Source organism: Phoxinus phoxinus (genome assembly GCF_949152265.1).
Source record: "Phoxinus phoxinus genome assembly, chromosome: 14".
NCBI classification, from domain to species: domain Eukaryota; kingdom Metazoa; phylum Chordata; class Actinopteri; order Cypriniformes; family Leuciscidae; genus Phoxinus; species Phoxinus phoxinus.
In genome coordinates this window covers 16783504-16803470 of record NC_136889.1, presented here as the reverse complement: position 1 = coordinate 16803470, position 19967 = coordinate 16783504, and the positions used below count along the sequence as shown (strand labels likewise).

The following is a 19967-nucleotide window of genomic DNA, read 5'->3' as shown; positions in this document are numbered from 1 at the left end:
CAAATTTTTGGGGTCACTAAGATTTTGTAAAGACATTTCTTCTCACCAAGGCTGCATTTATATGATAAAAAATGCAATAATTTAGTGAAATATTATTACAATTTAAAATAACTTTTCTATTTAAATATAAATGTAATTTATGCCTGTGATGGCAAAGCTGAATTTTCAGTGTACTCCGGTTTCCAGTGTCACATGATCCTTCAGAAATCATTCTAAAATGCTGATTTGGTGCTCAAACATTTCTTCTTATTATCGGAGCTGAAAACAGTTGTGCTGTTTATTGTTTTTGTGGAAACCATAATACATTTTTTTCTTTGATTAGTGGAACATTTTAAAGAACAGCATTTATTTGAAACCAAATTCTTTTGTAACATAAATCTCTTTACTATCACTTTTTGTTAACACATTTATTTGAGCGTTTTTGCTTTTTATAACAAACAACGACAACGAGAGGGAAAAAAATATGAGATAATAAAAAATCTAAAGTTAACCTGCTATGACAAAACAACAAAACATTTGAGGGACAAATGCATACAAAGACAAATTATCCTTTGACTTTACTGTCACTTTTGATCAATTTAATGTGTCAATTTAATGTCTTAAAGATTGTACTGACCCCAAAATTCTGAATGTTAGTGTAGGTTCAGGGAAGAAAATAAGCAAGAACCCAAATGGCCACTTTAATCCTTTAAATGTATGCAATATGTATCTTTTAGTATCATAAAGTTGAGATATTGGGTATATCATGGGCTTGTTCTAGCCCATACTGTCTATGGTTCTAGCTGACTTTATATACTGCCAAAACTTGATGATGTTAAACAGTGTACGGACAATGATAGCACTACAGAAACAAATAAATCAACTCTGGGACATTTTGTCTTCAAAGATCTTGAAGGAATAAAATATACTGGAGAAATTCTTAAAAAATATTTTGAAGTGTTTGACATGTATTTTGTCTCTATAAAGAATTATTGCACAGGTGTTCAAGCATAGCAGTAGCTTTGTGCATTAGATTAGAGGACAACCGTAGTCATGTACAAATTTAAGAGAACAAAACCTGTTACTTCAAAGGATTTGCATGATCCTTTAATCACTGTAGTTCTCAGCACTGATTTCTGAGTGGCATAGGCCAGGTTTCACATACAGGGTTTAGATTAAGCCAGGATTAGGTCTTAGTTCAATTAGGACATTTAAGTAGCTTTTATAAATGTGCCTTAAAAAAATATTAGTGGTGTGCATCTTGAGACAGAATAATGTCACTGACATAATTTAAGATATTATTTAAATTATTTTCAGTTATACCTAAAATTTTATTTTCTCACCTTTATGTCTTTAGATGTGTATATTCGCCCACTCTAAAATGTATGCGTTATTTGGACACAATTTCATTATGCTCTTCAAAGTACCCAAAGCCCGAACAATACATTTTTGAAACCAGTTTTAAGAATTATTTACGTATTTAAGTACAGAACTGAGGAAAGACACAGGATTCATAAAACATTAATTCTTTACTAGTTACTCTCAAAAACATCACCAGTCCTTGAAAAATACTGTTAATATATTTGAATCACTGCACTTAAGTTTCAGGGCCATGGTGGAGTTGAATGGTAGTGTTGACACTGGTTCTATGCCAAAGACAACATGTAAACAGAGAACATCAAGCACAAACAAACAATCTTGAAAAAAACTGGTGTGATAATATGGATATGACGATACAATAGTTTATAGTAAAGAAAAAGCACGTCCATTACTAAAACTATGCAAAGCCAGCGAACTACACAACACAGAGAAACTAACTAGTAAATATGCAGGTGAAGGTTCGGTCTATCCAAAGCTTGTCCAGTGTATGGGAAGATTCACCTTCAGTTGAATCCCGAATTAACAGACAGACCTTGTAAACTGCAACAAAAATCACTAACACTTTACAATAGTTTCATTAGTTAACATGATGAACAATACTTCTACAGCATTAACTAATCTTAGTTATTTTCACCATTTACTAATACATTCCTAAAATCAAAAGTTGTATTTGTTAACATTAGTTAATGCGCTGTGCACTAACATGAACAAACAATTCTTTTAAACAAAGATTAATACTGTAACAAATGTATTGCACATTGTTAGTTAATACATTAACTAATATTAACAAATGAAACCTTATTGTAAAGTGTTACCCAAAAATCAAATGTCACACAGACCCTGCTATTATTTCGTTTTAGGAACATATATAAACAGTGCAAAATACAAAGACTGATGTTCCTGCCACTGAAAATGAGCTAAATTGGCTGATTTTATAACAAAACAACCACTTAGCTGAATATTTCAAAGACTTTCATTGAAATGATGTGTAAAATAGGGTTTGGCTTTAAAAACAAAAACAAAACAAAAACAGTCAAATGTAAACACCTTCATGTTTTTAGGTATAGCTTAATGTTTTAGTAAAAAGTAGTTAAAAAAATAAATACAGTAACTTAAAGGGCTCGGAAAAAAGAGACCTGCAGGGAGATTTTACAGAACAGCAACATATTCAAACATCGAAACCCATAAAACTCCCAAGAAACCGAATCTCAAGCACCATATATCTAAGTGGACACACATTTGGACCAATAAAAACTAAATCATTTGTTTCCAGTCACAGATAACCAGACACAAATATCAAAAACAACAGGGGTTGACTCTGAATGGTCCCTCAGCAAGATGCCTTTCATCAATGAAAGCGATATTTGCGTGCTGGTTTGAGACTAACATAAGTCTTCTTCATGTCTTCCGGTTCTTCTTTCTTGACTAGATGGTAGCGCTCTCCCTTTGTAGTGACCACCTGACTGCCATGATAGCGCACCAGTTTCTTAGGAGCCTGCAGATGACCAAGTGGAAAGTAGAAAAAAAATGAACATCTACGCAATTCATCAATGTTATGCAATGCAGTCACTAAAATGACAGCAACAACTCACATCTTTTGGAGTGACTGGTCTGTGTACTTTCTTGTCTTCTTCACTATCAACCAGCATGTACCTGGGATGGGGGGGTCCCAAACATTTAAATGAGAAGTTTGTGTTCTACATGCAGTGACATCCGATATAACAGGTTTGTGTAATAGTTTTAAAGAATCTGAGATCAAGATAACTCACTTTTCTAAAATGTTTGCTTTCAGTTTCTGATCAACATCAGCAGAAATGGTTTTCCTTTGGTTAGCCTGAAAATATAACATTTTAAAGGCATCAGTGTTATTTTAGTATTACAGTATTGTATACTGGGTTCATACAAATGTTTTCATTTCAAATTTCCAAACCTGTCTGTAGGTTTTCCAGACCATATTAACATAAATTGTTCATACAGTATTATTTTCAGCATTATATTTGGTATATAGGACAGTCATCTGTAAATATTTCATTTTCTCTTTTTTCATTGGTTTTCTTTTCTTAAAGTGATAACATGATGGGAAGAACCTAAAACGCTTTATAACCTGCATATATTCACCTCTGACACATCGGTTTGATACTGTAAATATGGTTCAATGTTGCTGGTTTGAGTGGCACACACACATTTGTTTAGTGAAGTTCAAAAGAGACTTGCTTATGGTAAAGAAAGTCCCAGTAGAGGTCTTGCGAAATGAAAATGTACGCCTTGAATTCATTCAGTTGTGTTTGACAATCACTAAACTTTTGTCATGAAAAAACTCATATCATGCTTGTATGATAAATAATTTGTTTTTTATTTTTTTAGAAATTCTTAATTTTATATTTTAGAAAACTGAATAGGGGCAATAGTCTGGAAACAAAATATTTTTTCATAATCCGTTTTATTTTTTCCATACTTTTCCAAATGGCGTAGTTATTAATATTTAGATATTTATATGTTAATAAAACATAAACATTAATATAACAAACATAAACATTAATATATTTAGTTATAAATATGTTATTAATATTTAGATTTTTTTAATGTGATTTTTTTCATGTATTCATTTCTTATTTCAGTTTTAGTAATTTTGGTACTTTTATTTTCGTTTATGTTTTTTGTTGAAGTTTTTCATCTAATAGTTATATTTTATTTCAGCCTTATTTCAATTAATTGAAAAATTATTTTTAATAGCCTAAGTTTTAGTTAACAATAACAACACAGAAAGGATTAACAACAAAAAAATCACTAACATCTTTAAAATATATAAAAAACATCCATCTTGAATCAAATTAAAGAGATAACTGGCAAATAGTCTATCATTTTATTTATGATCAATGTGAATGGAACTTTTCAAATGAACTCACGTGGAGAGACGTTGGGCATGCAAGCTGGACATCTCCCTCAATAATGAGACGGACAGCTTCCTCCATGTCTCCTTTAGCAATAGACAATGCACTTCTGGCCTCAGTCACACTGCATTTGGGAAACATCTCGAGAAGATGTTGCTCCTGTCTATCCCATGAAGATTCACTAACCTGAAAACACATTTCCAAACACATATTCATTTGTAAACCAGCTTGCCAGAATCTGGTACATTATGAATGTGCCTGAAAGGCCAAATACCTGAGCTGTGGCTCCCTCTGCTTGTAACGTGAGGTTGTGTGTCTTCTCTCTTGAAACTCCGTGGGTTAAAACAGAATTTTCTGAGAGAGGAAATTTACCTTCCTCTATTTTTATCTCTCCAGATTCTTAAAGACACATACAAATCACAGTTTAGAGTGGGGGATATTTTCTTGCCTATATTTATCTGCAGCGCCACACGTTTCAGGACACACAAGCCAGGCCACACGTCTCAGGCTGGAAGTGAAGGGACGGAGTTATTTAAACATAACATGGCAGAGAGCAAGGTGAGTTGTCTGTAATGTTTCTGTCATTAAGTGGTTAACTACTTATTTATATATTAAGATAAGTGTTTATCTTCTAAATACCGATCATGTGCATCATGTATTTCACATTTTATTACTGGTGCGATGTGGAAAGCTTAAAATTGTTTTCATCCTTTATCGTTTTGATTACTTTTTAGATTTGGTGTAGTAAATGGGCTTTACCATGAATATTTGACATTAAATATCCATACTGTGTCTAAGTATTTGTTACAAAATTAAAATGAAGTGAATATTATCTTATAATAGCCTACAGTCAAATGGAAAACACTATAATATTACATTAGTTAACTATATTGATCAAAATTAAAATCAATAAATAATCAGATCATGTATTTTTAGTAATTCAGGTATTGCTATAAAAAATTTACATAAATCCAATCAAATTCATGAGAATTTTTTTTTAATCCATGCGAAAATAGCTACATCAAACAAAAGAAAATTATGCAAAAAAGTTGGCGCGACTAATAAGATTCACTCCGTCTATAAACCATATGTGACCCTGGACCACAAAACCAGTCATAAGTCACACTGGTATATTTGTGGCAATAGCCAACAATACATTGCATGGGTTAAAGTTATCGATTTTTCTTTTATGCCAATAATCATTAGGATATATTAGGTAAAGATCATGCTCCATGAGGATATTTTATCAATTTCTTACCATAAATATATAAAAAATATATTTTGTGAGTGGATGCAGCACAATCGCGAACATAAATAGACAACTTTAAAGGCGATTTTCTCAATATTTTGATTTTTTTGCACCCTCAGATTCCATATTTTCAAATAGTTGTATCTCGGCCAAATATTGTCATATCCTAACAACCATACATCATCTGAAAGCTGAATAAATAAGCTTTCCATTGATGTATGTAATCTCAAATTCAAAAAATGGACTCTTGTGACCAGGGTCACATATGTGGTTCGCCTTCACTTCCAGCCAGAGCGTGGCTTGTGTCCTGAAACATGTGGCGCTGTGGGGATGCAACTGGATTGTCCTGCACACCTGCTATTAAGTCATTCAGGTGTAAGAACTATTGTATCTGCTATGACAAAATATAATATTATACAAAAAGTTTACTTCTGTTATGAAAGGAAAATTACCTGTGTCCCGGGCTGAGGCCAACTTTGATGCCAGATTAAACATCATCTCACAAACTTTGACACTGCATGATAAAAAAAGTCGAAAAGGCATTGATTCAAATATGATAAAACTTTTAATATATTTGTAAATCTCAGTTAGGATTTAACTTGCAAGACATCTGCCCAAAATTACCTGTCAATATCTGAGAAACCAGGAATGTAGGCCTCCAACATTTCAACAAACACCTCGACATCAAAGTTTTCCTCCTCACTTTCTTGAGATCCCAAGTCTTCTAGCACCCCAGTGATATAGGACAAAATCACGTCATCTAGCGTACTGATCAAAATAAAAATACGTTATTTACATATTTGCACGATTGAAGGGGGGGAATGTAATCTAACGTATGAACTGACACGCCCTCACCTCAAATCCGCGTGAGGAATATATGACAAAATGAAGTCGTACAGCGCGTCGTGGATTATTTTTTGGAGATCCATCCTATCTGCAATTGGATAAAACAAAGAAGACAACAGAAGCAATAGCAACTTGTCAGAAGCACATCATGAAAAGTTATATAAGGCAAGTGTGTCGCAGAAAACAAACACGACATTACTGTGGCAGCGTGTTGGAGATTGTGCTTCATTTGTGAATAGACAACAAAAACTGATATCAAAGTGAAGGTTAAGAGTCTGCAACGTCAGTTTCAAATACAGCAAAAGTCGCAACAAACTATTTTCTTATGCAATGCATAAATAGTCGAAAAAACTGATTGTTCACGGGATTCGACGTGGATACAGATTTAGTGCAGTTTTCATGCACTTCTCTAAATGATTAAGTTAACGTTAACTTACATGTGTTGGAAAACATGTTTGCAAACCATTTCAATAAACTGTTTTGGCAGCCGACGTTAATTACACAATTGAAGAATCAATCTTATGATTTGCATTTTAGAAATAAGGCAGACAAATAATGCATCCATTAGCGTTAGCTGTCAAATAGACACATTGATACCGATATTATGATTTGTTTATCTGTGCTCAGGGGTAGCCGATGGCTAACTAGCATTGTCCCATAACATGCGCAAAGGCCTTAAGATGTCAGTCTCACCTTTGGATCAAATCGCACAGCTGAAAGAACAAAAAGAAAAAAATATTTTCGTAAAAATGTATTACTTCTGTTGGCAATAAGGTAATAAATCGTAAAATATTTAGCTAATTCGTTAGCCCTACGCGCGGTCGCTCTGGTTCAAAACCTTATACGTCACGTCCGTTTTAATGTAAACACACCCTCGTGTCACTGTTTTGATTGCATTTAAAGACTTGCGCAAACTCATTTTACTCTCTTTTTACTCTATTCTACTCTTATTTAGCATTACTTGTATAGAGTTGTCCCATAATAGATTTTTACGCTTGGAGTTCAAATCTTGACATTGCATTGTTTTGTTTTTCTATTGTTGACTGTGCTTGAGTATGGTTGCTTGCTATAAGCTTTAATTGGGATATAATTTGATAGAACATTGTCTAATGTCACCCTCTCATTCACAAACGAAGGCCAAAGTCACCATAAGCAACCCCTCCCCCCAAACACACACACACACACACACACACACACACACACACACACACACACACACACACACAAACACACACAAACACACACAAACAGCTAGAGCTTTTTTTATTTATTTTCATTTTGTTTAAAGATACAGACCGTTTTTATTATAATAATATTTTTTTTACATCTGTTTCAATAATAAATAAAAACTTGACCATAGCAATACAAATCAATGTAAATAAATTTACAATATTTAGATACATTTGTATTAGTAAATAATTTAATATAGTAAATTATTAATGTATTATATAAATAATTTAAATAGTTTAATTATTATATTAGTGTTATTCATTTCATTTATTTTTTACATCTGTTTTTATTGTTGAAAGAAATAACTATAACTATAAATATAAAAAATAACAATACATATCATTGATAATGTACTGCTGTTATGTGAATTGAATAATTGATGCAAATATTACATTGAATTAGTTAATATACCTGAGAAATGCAGTTGTTTTCTGTTAAATGCTCAGTGGTGGTGCTATTTTTAATGATCTAGCAAAGAATGTTACTTAGGGAGAACCAATATTGATTAATTAGAAAAGTATACCAAAAAATGTCAGTTATTGTCTGTCTCTAATAGCAAGCAGTGTCTGGTGTTTTTCTGATCTTTTGCAATGCCCTTACATACGTCAGGTCAGCATCTGTTAGTGCACATATAAGGGATAAAGAGAGCTCCAGCGGTTTCTGGTGGTTCAGTGTTATTACACTAGTGTATGCTGTCACGCCTCTTGATTACAAATTGGTTTCATAGATGTTTAGCGCTGCATAATTAATGCTTCATCACGCGTGTGTGTTTTATCCAGCTGCACTGTTTCATTATTAGTACGGGAAATACAGTACATGAGGCTGATAATGAGTCTAGGAGAGGACGTCTCATCTTGGCTGGACTCTATTTAACCCTCTTGGGTCAGTTGCATGTAGAATTGTCTTACAAACTGAATGCATAAATGAAACCCATCCCTATTCCTTATATGTTTACTGTAGGTATTAAGAATATAGCAGTGTGTTCATTTAAGCTTAATACTTCACTTGTTTAATGATGTTGACTACAAAAACACAGCCTATTTGTATAGATAGGTGCTATAGCTTTTAATATGAACCAGATAATATGCATTCGTAAGTTTAATTGCATTTGACTTAGGCTATTCATAGGGGGGGGGGGTGGGGGGGGGGGGGATCTTATGTTATGGGGTAAGAAGATAATGATGTTAGTTATATTTTCTAGAGGTGAACATATTTCACTTAAGGACTTATTTAGTAAGATTATGCCTGAAAAGTTTTAGAATTTTTTATCATATGTTAATTAGAAAAAAGTTGTATTATATGGCTTGTTGTGTTTGTTTGCTTGTTTTTATTGAATTTATATGATAATTGTATTTTTGTAATTTAATTTTTGCCATGAAAATAGCCTTAGATGCTGGCATGGCATTAAATAAAACGATCTATCTACCGGTATCTATCTAAGCAGTACGTTTATGTTACATACTATATTACTGGGTATGGGAAGCCAAGTAGAATAAGTTGTCATCAGGGCATTTCATGAAACTGTGAATGAAACATCTGAAAACTATAAAACTATTGTTTTGCTAACAGACATTGTAGTAATAATGAATAGTTTAAAAAAAAACTTGAATTTTAAATTCCTGGTCTGAAGAACAGTTAACTTTTCAGTTAAATTCGACTTAGTTTTATTGTGGTCTGTTGTTACCCAACAGCTATAGATGGTGCTTGAATTTAAGTTTGGAGGATAAATTGTGATATATATTTGGAGATAATGTTTGGTGAGATTCACGGTGTGAACACTAGGAGGCTGCATTGAGTCATGTTACACTTTCACATCTTATTGTTGACTTGTACAAAAACATTGCAGCAGTTGTAAAAAAAAAAAAAACTGTTTATTTATGGGGTTTACAGGAAATCGTTCATTTCTAGTTTCTGGATGTTCATTTTTAGTTTAATAGTTTGCTGTTTGAGGATTATAGCAAACATTTAGGAAGTTAAAAAAATGTTTTATGTTATATAATATTACTTATCTATTTCCTTTAATATCAAAATGGAGTTTGAGCTATGAATATAATTTATTTTGTATAATATAATTGATTTATTTTCTTTTAATATGAAAATGCGGTTTGAGCTATGAACATAAAGTTATTTAATTTTCTAAAACGGCAAGACAAAACGGTATATGTGTTCGTTCTTTATTCACTGGTGCTGGAGGCACTGTTAAAGTTCGCCCAGTCTTGCTCTGCATCCTCTTATTTGCCATTACTGACACAAGAGAACTATTTTCCAGTTGAAGGCACGATGTGTCCCATCTGCCAGTGTGCCAGAACCCTTGAGCTCAAGGTGGGCCACTGAGGCCCTGTACTGAACCTGCTGGGACCACTGTGTCATGAAGCACATCCCGTAACAGAGCTTTAACATACTGTACGAGAAACAATGCACTTACATATGTTCAAATGTTATTAACAGCCCTGATGTTTGTTTTACACACCCGGCAGTTGCCCTGTGCGCTCAGAAACCAAATGAGAAATCAAGAGCTGTATACATTATTTTTTAGAAGGAATCTTAAATTAAACTAAGAGTTGTGCGAGATTAATTTGGTTTCCTATGAAATATAATGAATTATGTTTGTTATTGTCAATACATTTTTTATTTACTGTAGATGTCATTACTGATAGATAGATGTCATTGTTGTAGATAAAAAATAAAAATAATAATTTAACTTTTTCCATGCATTCCAGCTAATCCTTTAAATTACAATTTGATGACATATATTATGGTGTAGTTTTGCGTCTTTTTATCGGTATAAATCTATTTTAGCTTATCTTATCTTCTAACTTTTAAATGTACTTATTTTTTTAATATTTTATAATAGCATTATTTTATTTATATGTTATAAATGAATAACTACATCTAAAACATTTAGCATTTAAAGTAATTAAAGGGGTTTTCACTCATAGTTACTGGTATGCTCAAGCATGTCATCCAGCAATGGAAGGCCAGGATCCACAATATGCATATTGTGTAAAAAAAAAAGAAAGAAAGATTTCCATTTGATCAGACACAATAGAGGAAGACTTGATCTCCGTTTTGCAATTTCCTCTCCTTCGTTAGAGGAGCCAAACACGGTGCGAATAAATTTACTGCCAAATTAATTACCTTTTCCCCAACTTTAGACAATAATACCAGAAGCTGTCTGTCGGAACACATCTCTAATTATTTTATTAATGTTTGATTCACAGTTCAGGTACAGCGATTTCACATTTTTTATTAACTTTATTATACTTCGAAGTGAATGTGTATTATTATATATTAAATGATCTTGAATTGAATTACCCAAGTGCCAAAATCAAATCAACAGATTTTTGTTTTTCGTCTCACAGATATTGTTAAAAATTGAACAAATCTATTGTGTAATTGAAGCCACCAAGTTTTATTAATGAGATTTTTCAAGCTTTCGCAATTTGCCTCCTAAGCCTCAAAATGGTGAAATAAATGAATAGAATTGAATCACACAGGCACACTGCATGAAATTGTGATTTAAAGTTCATCATCACTTATATGAGTGGGAAGTTTATTTTTATTTTTTATATATATTTAAGAAGAACATGTAGTTTTATGTATTTTTAATTTAAACAGTCTTTCACTTAACTTTGACAATACACCATTTAGACTAAATGCTACACTGCAATTTTATGTTTGTTCAATACTAATAAATGATTATGATGCATGTTTTCACTTGTTTGTTGCCAGGTGGTGATCTCTGACTCTTATCTGTTCTGAAAGACTAGTAGCAGGAAACTCAATGTCAAACAGTAGCATGTATTCTGCCGGCATGGCAAACATTATTTAGACCCGCTTCTGTGGCCAGGGTATCAGGCTTGGGGGTCTGGAGCTGTATCAAGCCATCAGAGCTGGCTTATCCGGACTCCTGCAAGGCAATGCTTGCCTTCCCGTCTGGCTCCTGCTTAGATCCTGTCTCAAGGAAATAGGCACCAGACTGGCCACTGCTCTCTAAGACCCACTGCGAACAAGAGGCATAATGTGGTTTTGTGCAGTGGGCGCCGTCCTGCGAGTTTTAATGCTTGAACAGACCATTGAACTTACAGTAAATATACCACAAACAAGCTAATTCAAATTATATTTAGCATGTGCTTTTAATGTGTGATGCTGTAGGTTTCATATGAAATGATCACAGCTTAATGGCTAACATGCTTAAACCACCATGTGAGGTTTAGTTATATGATATAAATCATTTGAAAGGTCAGCTTGTCGTACTGTAAACTCATCTTTCTTTCTTTTGAAAATCTCCACGCAAATAGAGCATACAGAATATGCTTATGATGTATGAAGTGCTTCATATCAAATGAAGACCTTGTTTTCTGGCTCATACTTCCTTACATGACCCCGGCACTTAACTGGTTAAAGCGTGTCCGCAATCCATCTTCAGGACCCCCTGCATATTAACATTGATCTGTTGGAAATGAAGAACAGACGTGTGTTATCGTTTACAGTGGGAAAATTTTTCTTTCTGTGATAGATCTGGAGAGCAACATTTCTGACAAATGGCCTTTCTAATGTGTTTTGTTTTCCGTCAATAGTGTGGCTCTTCTCTGGGTTGCGGATCAATAGAGGCAAACGCTCTGTGTGGTGGGATTTAAAGGGATAGTTCAGCCAAAAGTGAAAATTCTTTCATTATTTACTCACTTCAGGTCATGCTAAACCCGCATGACTTTCTTTTGATGTGAACCACAAAAAGAGTGATTTAGCAGAATGTTCAAGCTTCTTTTTTCCATATAATGAAAGTAAATGATGACCATGATTGTTCCTGGGGGGGAAAAAAACGACTTTCTAATTAACATCTTTTGTTTTCCATTGAAGAAAGAAAGTATAACAGGTTTGGAATGACATGAAGGTGCGTAAATATCAGAATTTTTAACTATCCCTTTAAGATGGCTCTTTAACAGTTTCTTTTCTGCCTTTTGTACAAACTTTGGCAATGGTACTTAGCTTTTTATGTGTTAATACCCCTCTGTGTTTTTGAACAAGCCTTGAATATTCAGTGGTGGGTAGTCCGTATGGGGGGGAAAGCGTTTTTACCAGTGAACATACATTTTCAGGACTGTTTCCAGAGCTTTTGGGTGTCTCTCATGTGTGAGACTGCTCAGTGGAGAGTAGACTCCCCTCGGTAGAAACATCTGTTGTAGAAGGGCCTGTCACTTTCCCTTTTGTAGGCTCTGTCTCTTCCTCAGACTGAGACTGTCATCAGGTTTGATCATTTACGCGGCTCAAAGAATAATGTAGCAGAATTGGGCATGCGTTCATGCAGTTGAGTAACTCCCTGCGTATACGTTTTTTCTCCTTCAGATTCCGTTTCGAGAGGAGATGTTGTTTTTGTCACTGAAACCAAAATTTGAAGAGCGAGACTAAATTAAAGGATTTTTTCCCCCCTTTTTGAAATCTTTGAATCTTAAATGTTGACATTTGCTACTAGTTCTGACATTATTTGTTTGTGTTTGTAATGACTTGAGAAGCCAACAAGTTTAATTTTTGGTTGCATTTTACGCCATGATTTTTATGTTCTGGCATTAACTTGAAAATAATAGATCTGATAGACTTAAGCTTTTTGCATGGACAGGCAGGATCATTCATTCAGCCTTATCTGAAAGTTTTCATAGATGAGATATACTCATGTCTAAAATGGCCCAAAGGTGTGGTGTCTCTCAAGGCAGACAGGAAATGTTTTTAGAGCAGCACCAAAACAGTGCCACAAAACTCCTCACCTCCCGGTGTCTTCAGGTCAACTGCCATTTATCTTGTGTCAGAGAGAGACCCTTGAAGTGATTCTTCATCTTATCTTGACATTAGAGCCGCGTCAAAACATTATGTCTAGGCTATGCCACTGGAGGGAATCCATAAATAAAGGCGAAAATGCAACCTGAGCAAAACAGGTTCAACCTTCATCTGCGTTTATTAATATACTAAGGTGCTGCCATCAGGTGCTGTGTATGGTGAAATGATTTAAGTTTCAAAATGTTTTTGGATAGTTTCAAAAAATTCATGAATATTTATCTGTGGAATGGAAATCGTCCCTCTGCATCCCTTTTTTTCGTAATAGGGACTGAAAATGTTTTGTATTAGGTTGCCCACTGTTTGTTACACTGTAAAAAGTGATTAGTTGACTTAACTTTAAAAAAAATAATTGAGGAAACCCATTGATCTAAACATTTTAAGTAAATAAACTTCATGCGTAATGTGTAAAAATATGTGAACTTGACAATGCCACATAACTTTTTTTTAATTATAAAAAAAATATTATTTTTTAAAATTACGCATAAAGTTGTCAACTGATCACTTTTTACAGTGTATGGAAGTAACTTTTTTCTTGTATTTAAGTCTGTATATCTCACAGTTGCAGATTTAGTTTCTTGTAAATATGTTTCACAATTGCAATTTTTTAATTGTAATTATGACTTTATAGCACACACAGTTGCGACTTTATCGTGATTCGTGATTGCAACTTTTTATCTTGCTATTGTTACTTTTTTCTAGTAATTGCAACTTTATATCTCATTATTGTAATTTATTTTTTGTAAATGGGACGTTCACAGCTGTGACTTTATTGTAATTAAGCCTACAACTTTATATCTCGCTGCTGTTGTGACTATTTGCAACTTTTCAGTTAACTAAGTTTACAATTGTAACTTCAGTTTTTGTATATGTAATTCTGACTTTATCTTAGTTGCAACTTTATATTTCGAAATTGTAATTTTAAATTGTAAGTTGCAATAACTAGAAAAAAGTAACAATTACAAGATAGAAAAGTTGCAATTACGATTAAGTCACAAAGTTCTACTATAAAGTCATAATTATAAATACATTTGCAATTGTGAGATATAGTCATATTTACAAGAAACTTAAATGCAAGTTTATATCTCACAATTATTACAATAATTGTGACTTTATTTCTCACAACATAACTTTATTTCTTATTTTATACTTGATCTCATTATCTCTCATATGATATCTCTAACGAGCCGTTTGTATTTCTCAAACAGGCATCTGATTTCTGTTGGGAACATTTTTTCTCTTCAATAAGATATTGACAAAGATTTCATTGGTACAACTATTATTGACACTTTAACAGTTACTTTATTAATAGCTCATGGCTATCGCTGCACAGTTTGAGTAGTTTGAGTTGCTATAATTGGATTTGATTTTTTGCTCCTTTGTTTATTGTCATTGTAAAATGCTGCTTTGGTTAAAAAAAAAAAAAAAATCAGCACAAGTGTCCTGGCAAAATACACCGTTCACATTCAGATGAACTCAGGGCAAGCTCAGCCAGACCTTTGCAGTTGGATGCACAGGTGGTTACTGGGTTCACCTGCCCTCTGTAAAGATTGTCTTGCTTATGAAAATACAGGTTATTTCAGGACGAAAACATGCTTGGCTTCAGCGTAAGGGCCCTGTGCCACTCTTGCCTGTCACCATATTGCTCATCTTGCACAGCGAGTGGAATTCCAGCCCCGGTCTGCCTCGCTCTCTCGCCAATGTGTGTGTTTTGTTCAGAGACTGTATTCCATTCTTCTAACTTTGTTCCATTGACTGAGTTGCCCCGAGTGAGCTATGAGAGACGCTGGCTTTCTGTGCCAAAGGTACGCTAGCATTACTGTCTGAAGAAAATAAAGCTTGCTGTTTCGCTTTGCTGCCACCAGATGCAATTCGCAGCATGAAATACGGGCGGTAGTCTCTGGTCTCTGCGCTTTGTGCAAAAAAAAAGTTGCCGGGCGCTTTCAACTTAAAACCCACCGTTTTCATTTTCTAATGATACAAAGATGTAGGCATTTTTCTTTTCTTTTTTGCATTTGTCTTTAACTCATTCTCATTGTGAAGATCAGACTGTACACTACACATAATATGATTTCATGGTTTTTTATTTATTTATTATTTACTATGAAAGTGTCAGATAATTTCAAAATGTTAAAGAAAATTATTCTTTAATAATTTCATCCCAACTTTGTTCTTTCATATTTGGATTTTGTCATCCAAATATAGAATCAATGATGGTGAGACTGTGTCTTTGGGGTTTTCTGAAGTATATGTCTGTTGAAGTGCATTGTTGTTGCAGATTGGCACATACTACTACTACTAATAATAATAATAAAACCCTGATTGCAAGTTCCTGTTTCTTATCTACCAGACAAACCCTTGACACACAGTCTTTTTTCCCATGGCCAATTACCAGATCACCTTTCCAGGCTCCTGGTCTGTACGATTCCACACCTGTGCTATAAAACACAGTGAGACAACACCAGTTATTGAACTCAGCTTCCCTGTCCACAAAAGCAGCTGCAGCTTAAAGGTTATAGTGTGTTTGTCCTACAAGATGTTTTAAGAGGCATAGTTGTTTTAGCCTCACTTTTTATTGACACTAACCTTTATAGTTTTTATTGTTATTTGCATTTTTTTTTTGTGTGTGTGAGTGTTATTTTTTTTATTTTTATTGTATCTGGGATATAAAGGGATGGATCTTTAAAAAATGAAGTAATAATAATATAAATATTTGTATTTATTATAGATATTTAACTATTATTTGTATATATTTTTACAATTATAATATTTATAATGTTGAAGTGCTGTATTGTGGTGCAAAAAAACGTGCCGTGTTGTTTTTTTCTCAAGATAATTAATATTGAAGCTTCCTCAAGGTGAAAAAGGCAGATCAGAGTCAGAGAGGCTTTTACATGCTTCTGATTTTCAGTGGAGCCCATGTCATTTTCATATTGATTAATTATCTCCCCCTCTGACGTTCCAGCAATGAACTGGCCCCTTCTCTATCTCCCAGATATATTTTATCTTCCTCCACCATTCATGTACACATTTATTGAATGTGGAGACCTCAGGATTCATCTTTTGGCCACCATAGAAGCATAACTAATGGCAACATTAGAGTGGTTTTGTGAACGAGGCGACCGGATGCAGGTTAACCAAGCAAGAAATAATCTAGGATTTTATATCCTGCATGAACGAGCATAGGATATGCCAGGAATAAATTCATCCCCCAAAATAATTTGGGAGGGCGCCTTTTTCAATGGGACGGTTTTTGGGGAGTCGGATTGCCGCCGCTGATATGAAAGGAAGGGACTCGTATACGCATGTGTGGCATTTCTGAGCAGATAATCGCTGTCAGTTTAATGTTTGGTCGAGGTCAAATGATCTATTTTGTCTCTGACCACACGTCTAGACAGCTGCCATTTAGAACTTCACGTTTCTTTGTGTGCATTCAAGACTTGGCCCGTTCTACTCCTCCTGCCCAAACAAGGATTTTTTCGAGCGGTTGACATTGCCACACAAGCTGTCTGTGGAATCCCCTTTAATTAAAGTGACATTTGAAGCTTTTCTTGGCCACTAATAAACCTGGAAACCCATTAAGATCTTCCTAATTACTCCGTTTGGGAGGAAGGAGAAACACATGGGCAGCCAGCGCAGGGGTTAGCCCGCTGGCATTTGGCCCCTGAAGCTTAGAGCCACACAAAAGAAAATGTCCCCTCGGTTACCCATCCCTCCCAGCTGAGCTCTGCTCCCCCTTGTGTTTTTGCTCGCGATGAATGGAACTATATGACATGTCAGTCTAAGAGTGTCCATTCATGGAGTTGAGGGAATGTGTGAATGAAGCCTCTTAATTAGAGCGGCCTCGGCGAGTCACCTGACTCGTCATTAAGGTGGTATTAAGCGAGCCCTCTGTTTTAATACGGCCAGGGGAGGGAGCGTCTCTTTGTGCACGAGTCGAGCATGACAGCGAAGCGCTCGGACCGACGTTAAAGGGACAGTTCACCCAATTCTGTCATTTTCCCAAGCCTTTTTTTCTTCTGTGAAACGCATAGGAAGATATTTTGAAACATTTCTCAGTTTTTCTGTCCATACAATGGACACTCTCAGACAAAAAGGAACAAAAGGTACATCTGTGTGCCTTATTTACCCCTAAAGGGTGCATATTAGTACCTTTAAATGTACATATTTAAATGGTACTTTTTTCTGAGTGTATACAATTTCTTCTTTTGTGTTCTTATACAGGTTCGGAACAACATGAGGGTGAATAAAGGATGACTGAACGTATCATTTTGGGTGAACTATCCCTTTAAGCAACTCTAAAGCTGAGGAAATTTGTGAATGAAATGTTTATACATTACATTTAGTGTGTATTTTAAGGATTTTTCTCAGGCTGAACTGCGTTTTTTTGGAAATCTTACAAATGTGACTCGTGAACCTGCTCATCTTCCCAAAACGGCTTGCTGCACAAACAAATGAAGATGATGAAATTCTCTTATTGTCATTTCTCGGGTGTGAAGCTCAGGTCTAAACAGCCCTCTGGTGCTTTCTGGTACAAACAGGCTGATGTGTGTTTAGTGCATGTCCTAGTCGGCAGATTAATGACATTAACGAAGTTTCCATTAGGCCAGCGATGGGGGGAGACAGGGGCGTCCATGCGGAAAGCCACATGACTGAAGCACTGATAAGAGAAAATGAAACACATCTCCGTGGGCCAAGAGGGGCCAGGAAATGCCACTCCAAATTAGCCGCCGGCCCAGTTTGTTGTTACTTCATTAGCCCAACAGCCTTGGGAAAAATAAAGAGGGAGGTTACGACCTCTCCCGTGTCCAAATGGGAGGCCCAAAAGAGATTCTCTCCAAAGTTTGCCTCTCTCCCTCGCCCTGCTCTCTCTCACTCTCTGTTTCTCTCTATCTAAAGACAGGTGGCTGGGAGGGATGTTCCTGGCACCAAACCAGAAATGACAAAAACCACACTAGATAACAATTTATTTAGCGCTCAAACACAGGCCTGGGGATAGCCATCAGGTAGCGTGCCACCCAGCGCCAACACGGAGCAAGAAGGCCATCGATGCAGAGCTAAGAGCAGAGCCGAGCGGCTTGCTTTGTTTCATGTTTTAGCATGCTGAGATATTCTCTTTCTTTAAAAAAAAAAAAAAGCTCAAGTTCCACAACTTCGGTCCACAACTAAGCTCTTGGTGTTGTTTGTACAAAACCCCTTTACACCAGCTAAAACCCGAACAACCTTAGCCTTGAGTTGTGATCAGGTTTCTGTGTTTTTGGGTCTGCATTAGCTTAGCATATTTGTGGAAAACAAAACCCCTTGAGGCATAGTGCGGCCCTTGTTGTTGGTAACGTGAGTGCGATAGCAGCTCCTCATTTAGCCGTTGGTGACTTTATTAAAGTGTATAGTTTCAGACCCCTGGTGCCTTAGCTATTGTATTCTCACCCCTCTATAGCAGGGTTAAGTCCTGCGCTGCTTGTGAATACACAAAACACCTCTCAGCCACATTGACTGCATTATAATGCATTCAACTCGCATTGAAGGCGGAGTGATTGTTGCTCTTATTTGTCCTGGAGTTAAATAAGTCTTAATATTGGTCTTCTTTTGTGTTCATTTCAAAATATTTGACAAATGTTGACTGTCAAAGAGGGCATTTGGGTGTAGGGTTGTCAATTTAGAGTTAATTATAAGAAATAACGTGTTCAAGAAATGTACACAATTATTTGTTAATACGTGGTTCAATCCTCAAGGGCCACCAATGTTTTTGCAAGTGTTCAGTCAGCGCAGCCCTGATGCTGCTATAAAACAAAACAAAAAACAAGGGGCTCTTGAAAAGTTTTTCTGCTTTTAATTTGACGTGGCATCTTAAAAATATGGCCTCATAAAGCAAAATGTCGAGATGCAACGGCCAAATTTGTTAATCTGTATGTGTAAACCCAACAGTTGGTTAACCAATCTTTTTTTTGCTACTAGAAATGAACTGTATAGAAATAAAACTAACAACATATGAATTTTTCTGTTCAATTATTTAATCTGGTACATTAACCTATGCATTATTTTAATTTGGGGGCTTCTCTCAGTGATTCATTTGATTAAAATAAGTCTCTTATACTCACCAAGGCTGTATTAATTTCATAAAAAATTAAATATACAGTAAAATGATAATATTGTGAAATATTTCTGAAATGTTTCTATTGCAATATATTTGAAAACATAATTGATTCATTACTTCAGCCTTTAGTGTCACATGATCCTTTAGAAATCATTCTAATATGATGATCTGGTGCTCAAGAAATATTCCGTGAAACTTTTTTTCAGGATTATTTGATGATTTGAAGGCATTTATTTAAAATAGAACAATAGAATACATTAAAAGTATTTTTTCAATTTTAATTTTGATCAATTTAATGCAGAATAAATCAATATATATATATATATATATTTAAATATTACTTACCTTAAACCTTTGAACGGAAGTGTAAATGATTTTATTTAAAATAAAATAATCAGAAAGCTCTATAGAAATGAAAGTTATGCATCATTTTACTACATACAATTAAAATGTAAAGTTATGCAAGTTA

General features: G+C 34.8%; 1 protein-coding gene and 1 long non-coding RNA gene across 2 annotated transcripts in view; one reads left to right on the top strand and one right to left on the bottom strand.

Annotated features, from left to right (window-relative positions):
- Positions 1-15: 15 nt before the first annotated feature.
- Positions 16-7240, bottom strand: cuedc2 (CUE domain containing 2). Its single transcript, XM_079635145.1, has 9 exons — positions 7039-7240; positions 6355-6433; positions 6124-6267; positions 5952-6013; positions 4525-4649; positions 4266-4436; positions 3129-3193; positions 2952-3012; positions 16-2854 (listed from the first exon to the last, which is right to left on the bottom strand). Exons 2-9 carry the CDS (start codon positions 6426-6428, stop codon positions 2708-2710), a joined length of 849 nt encoding a protein of 282 aa, XP_079491271.1. The 5' UTR covers positions 6429-6433; positions 7039-7240; the 3' UTR covers positions 16-2707.
- The window catches only part of LOC307010453, a 66993-nt gene continuing 53378 nt past the window's right edge, over positions 6353-19967 (top strand). Inside the window, exon 1 of the long non-coding RNA XR_013800196.1 lies at positions 6353-6510. This is a non-coding gene — a long non-coding RNA (uncharacterized lncRNA). The remainder of the gene's footprint in view (positions 6511-19967) is intronic.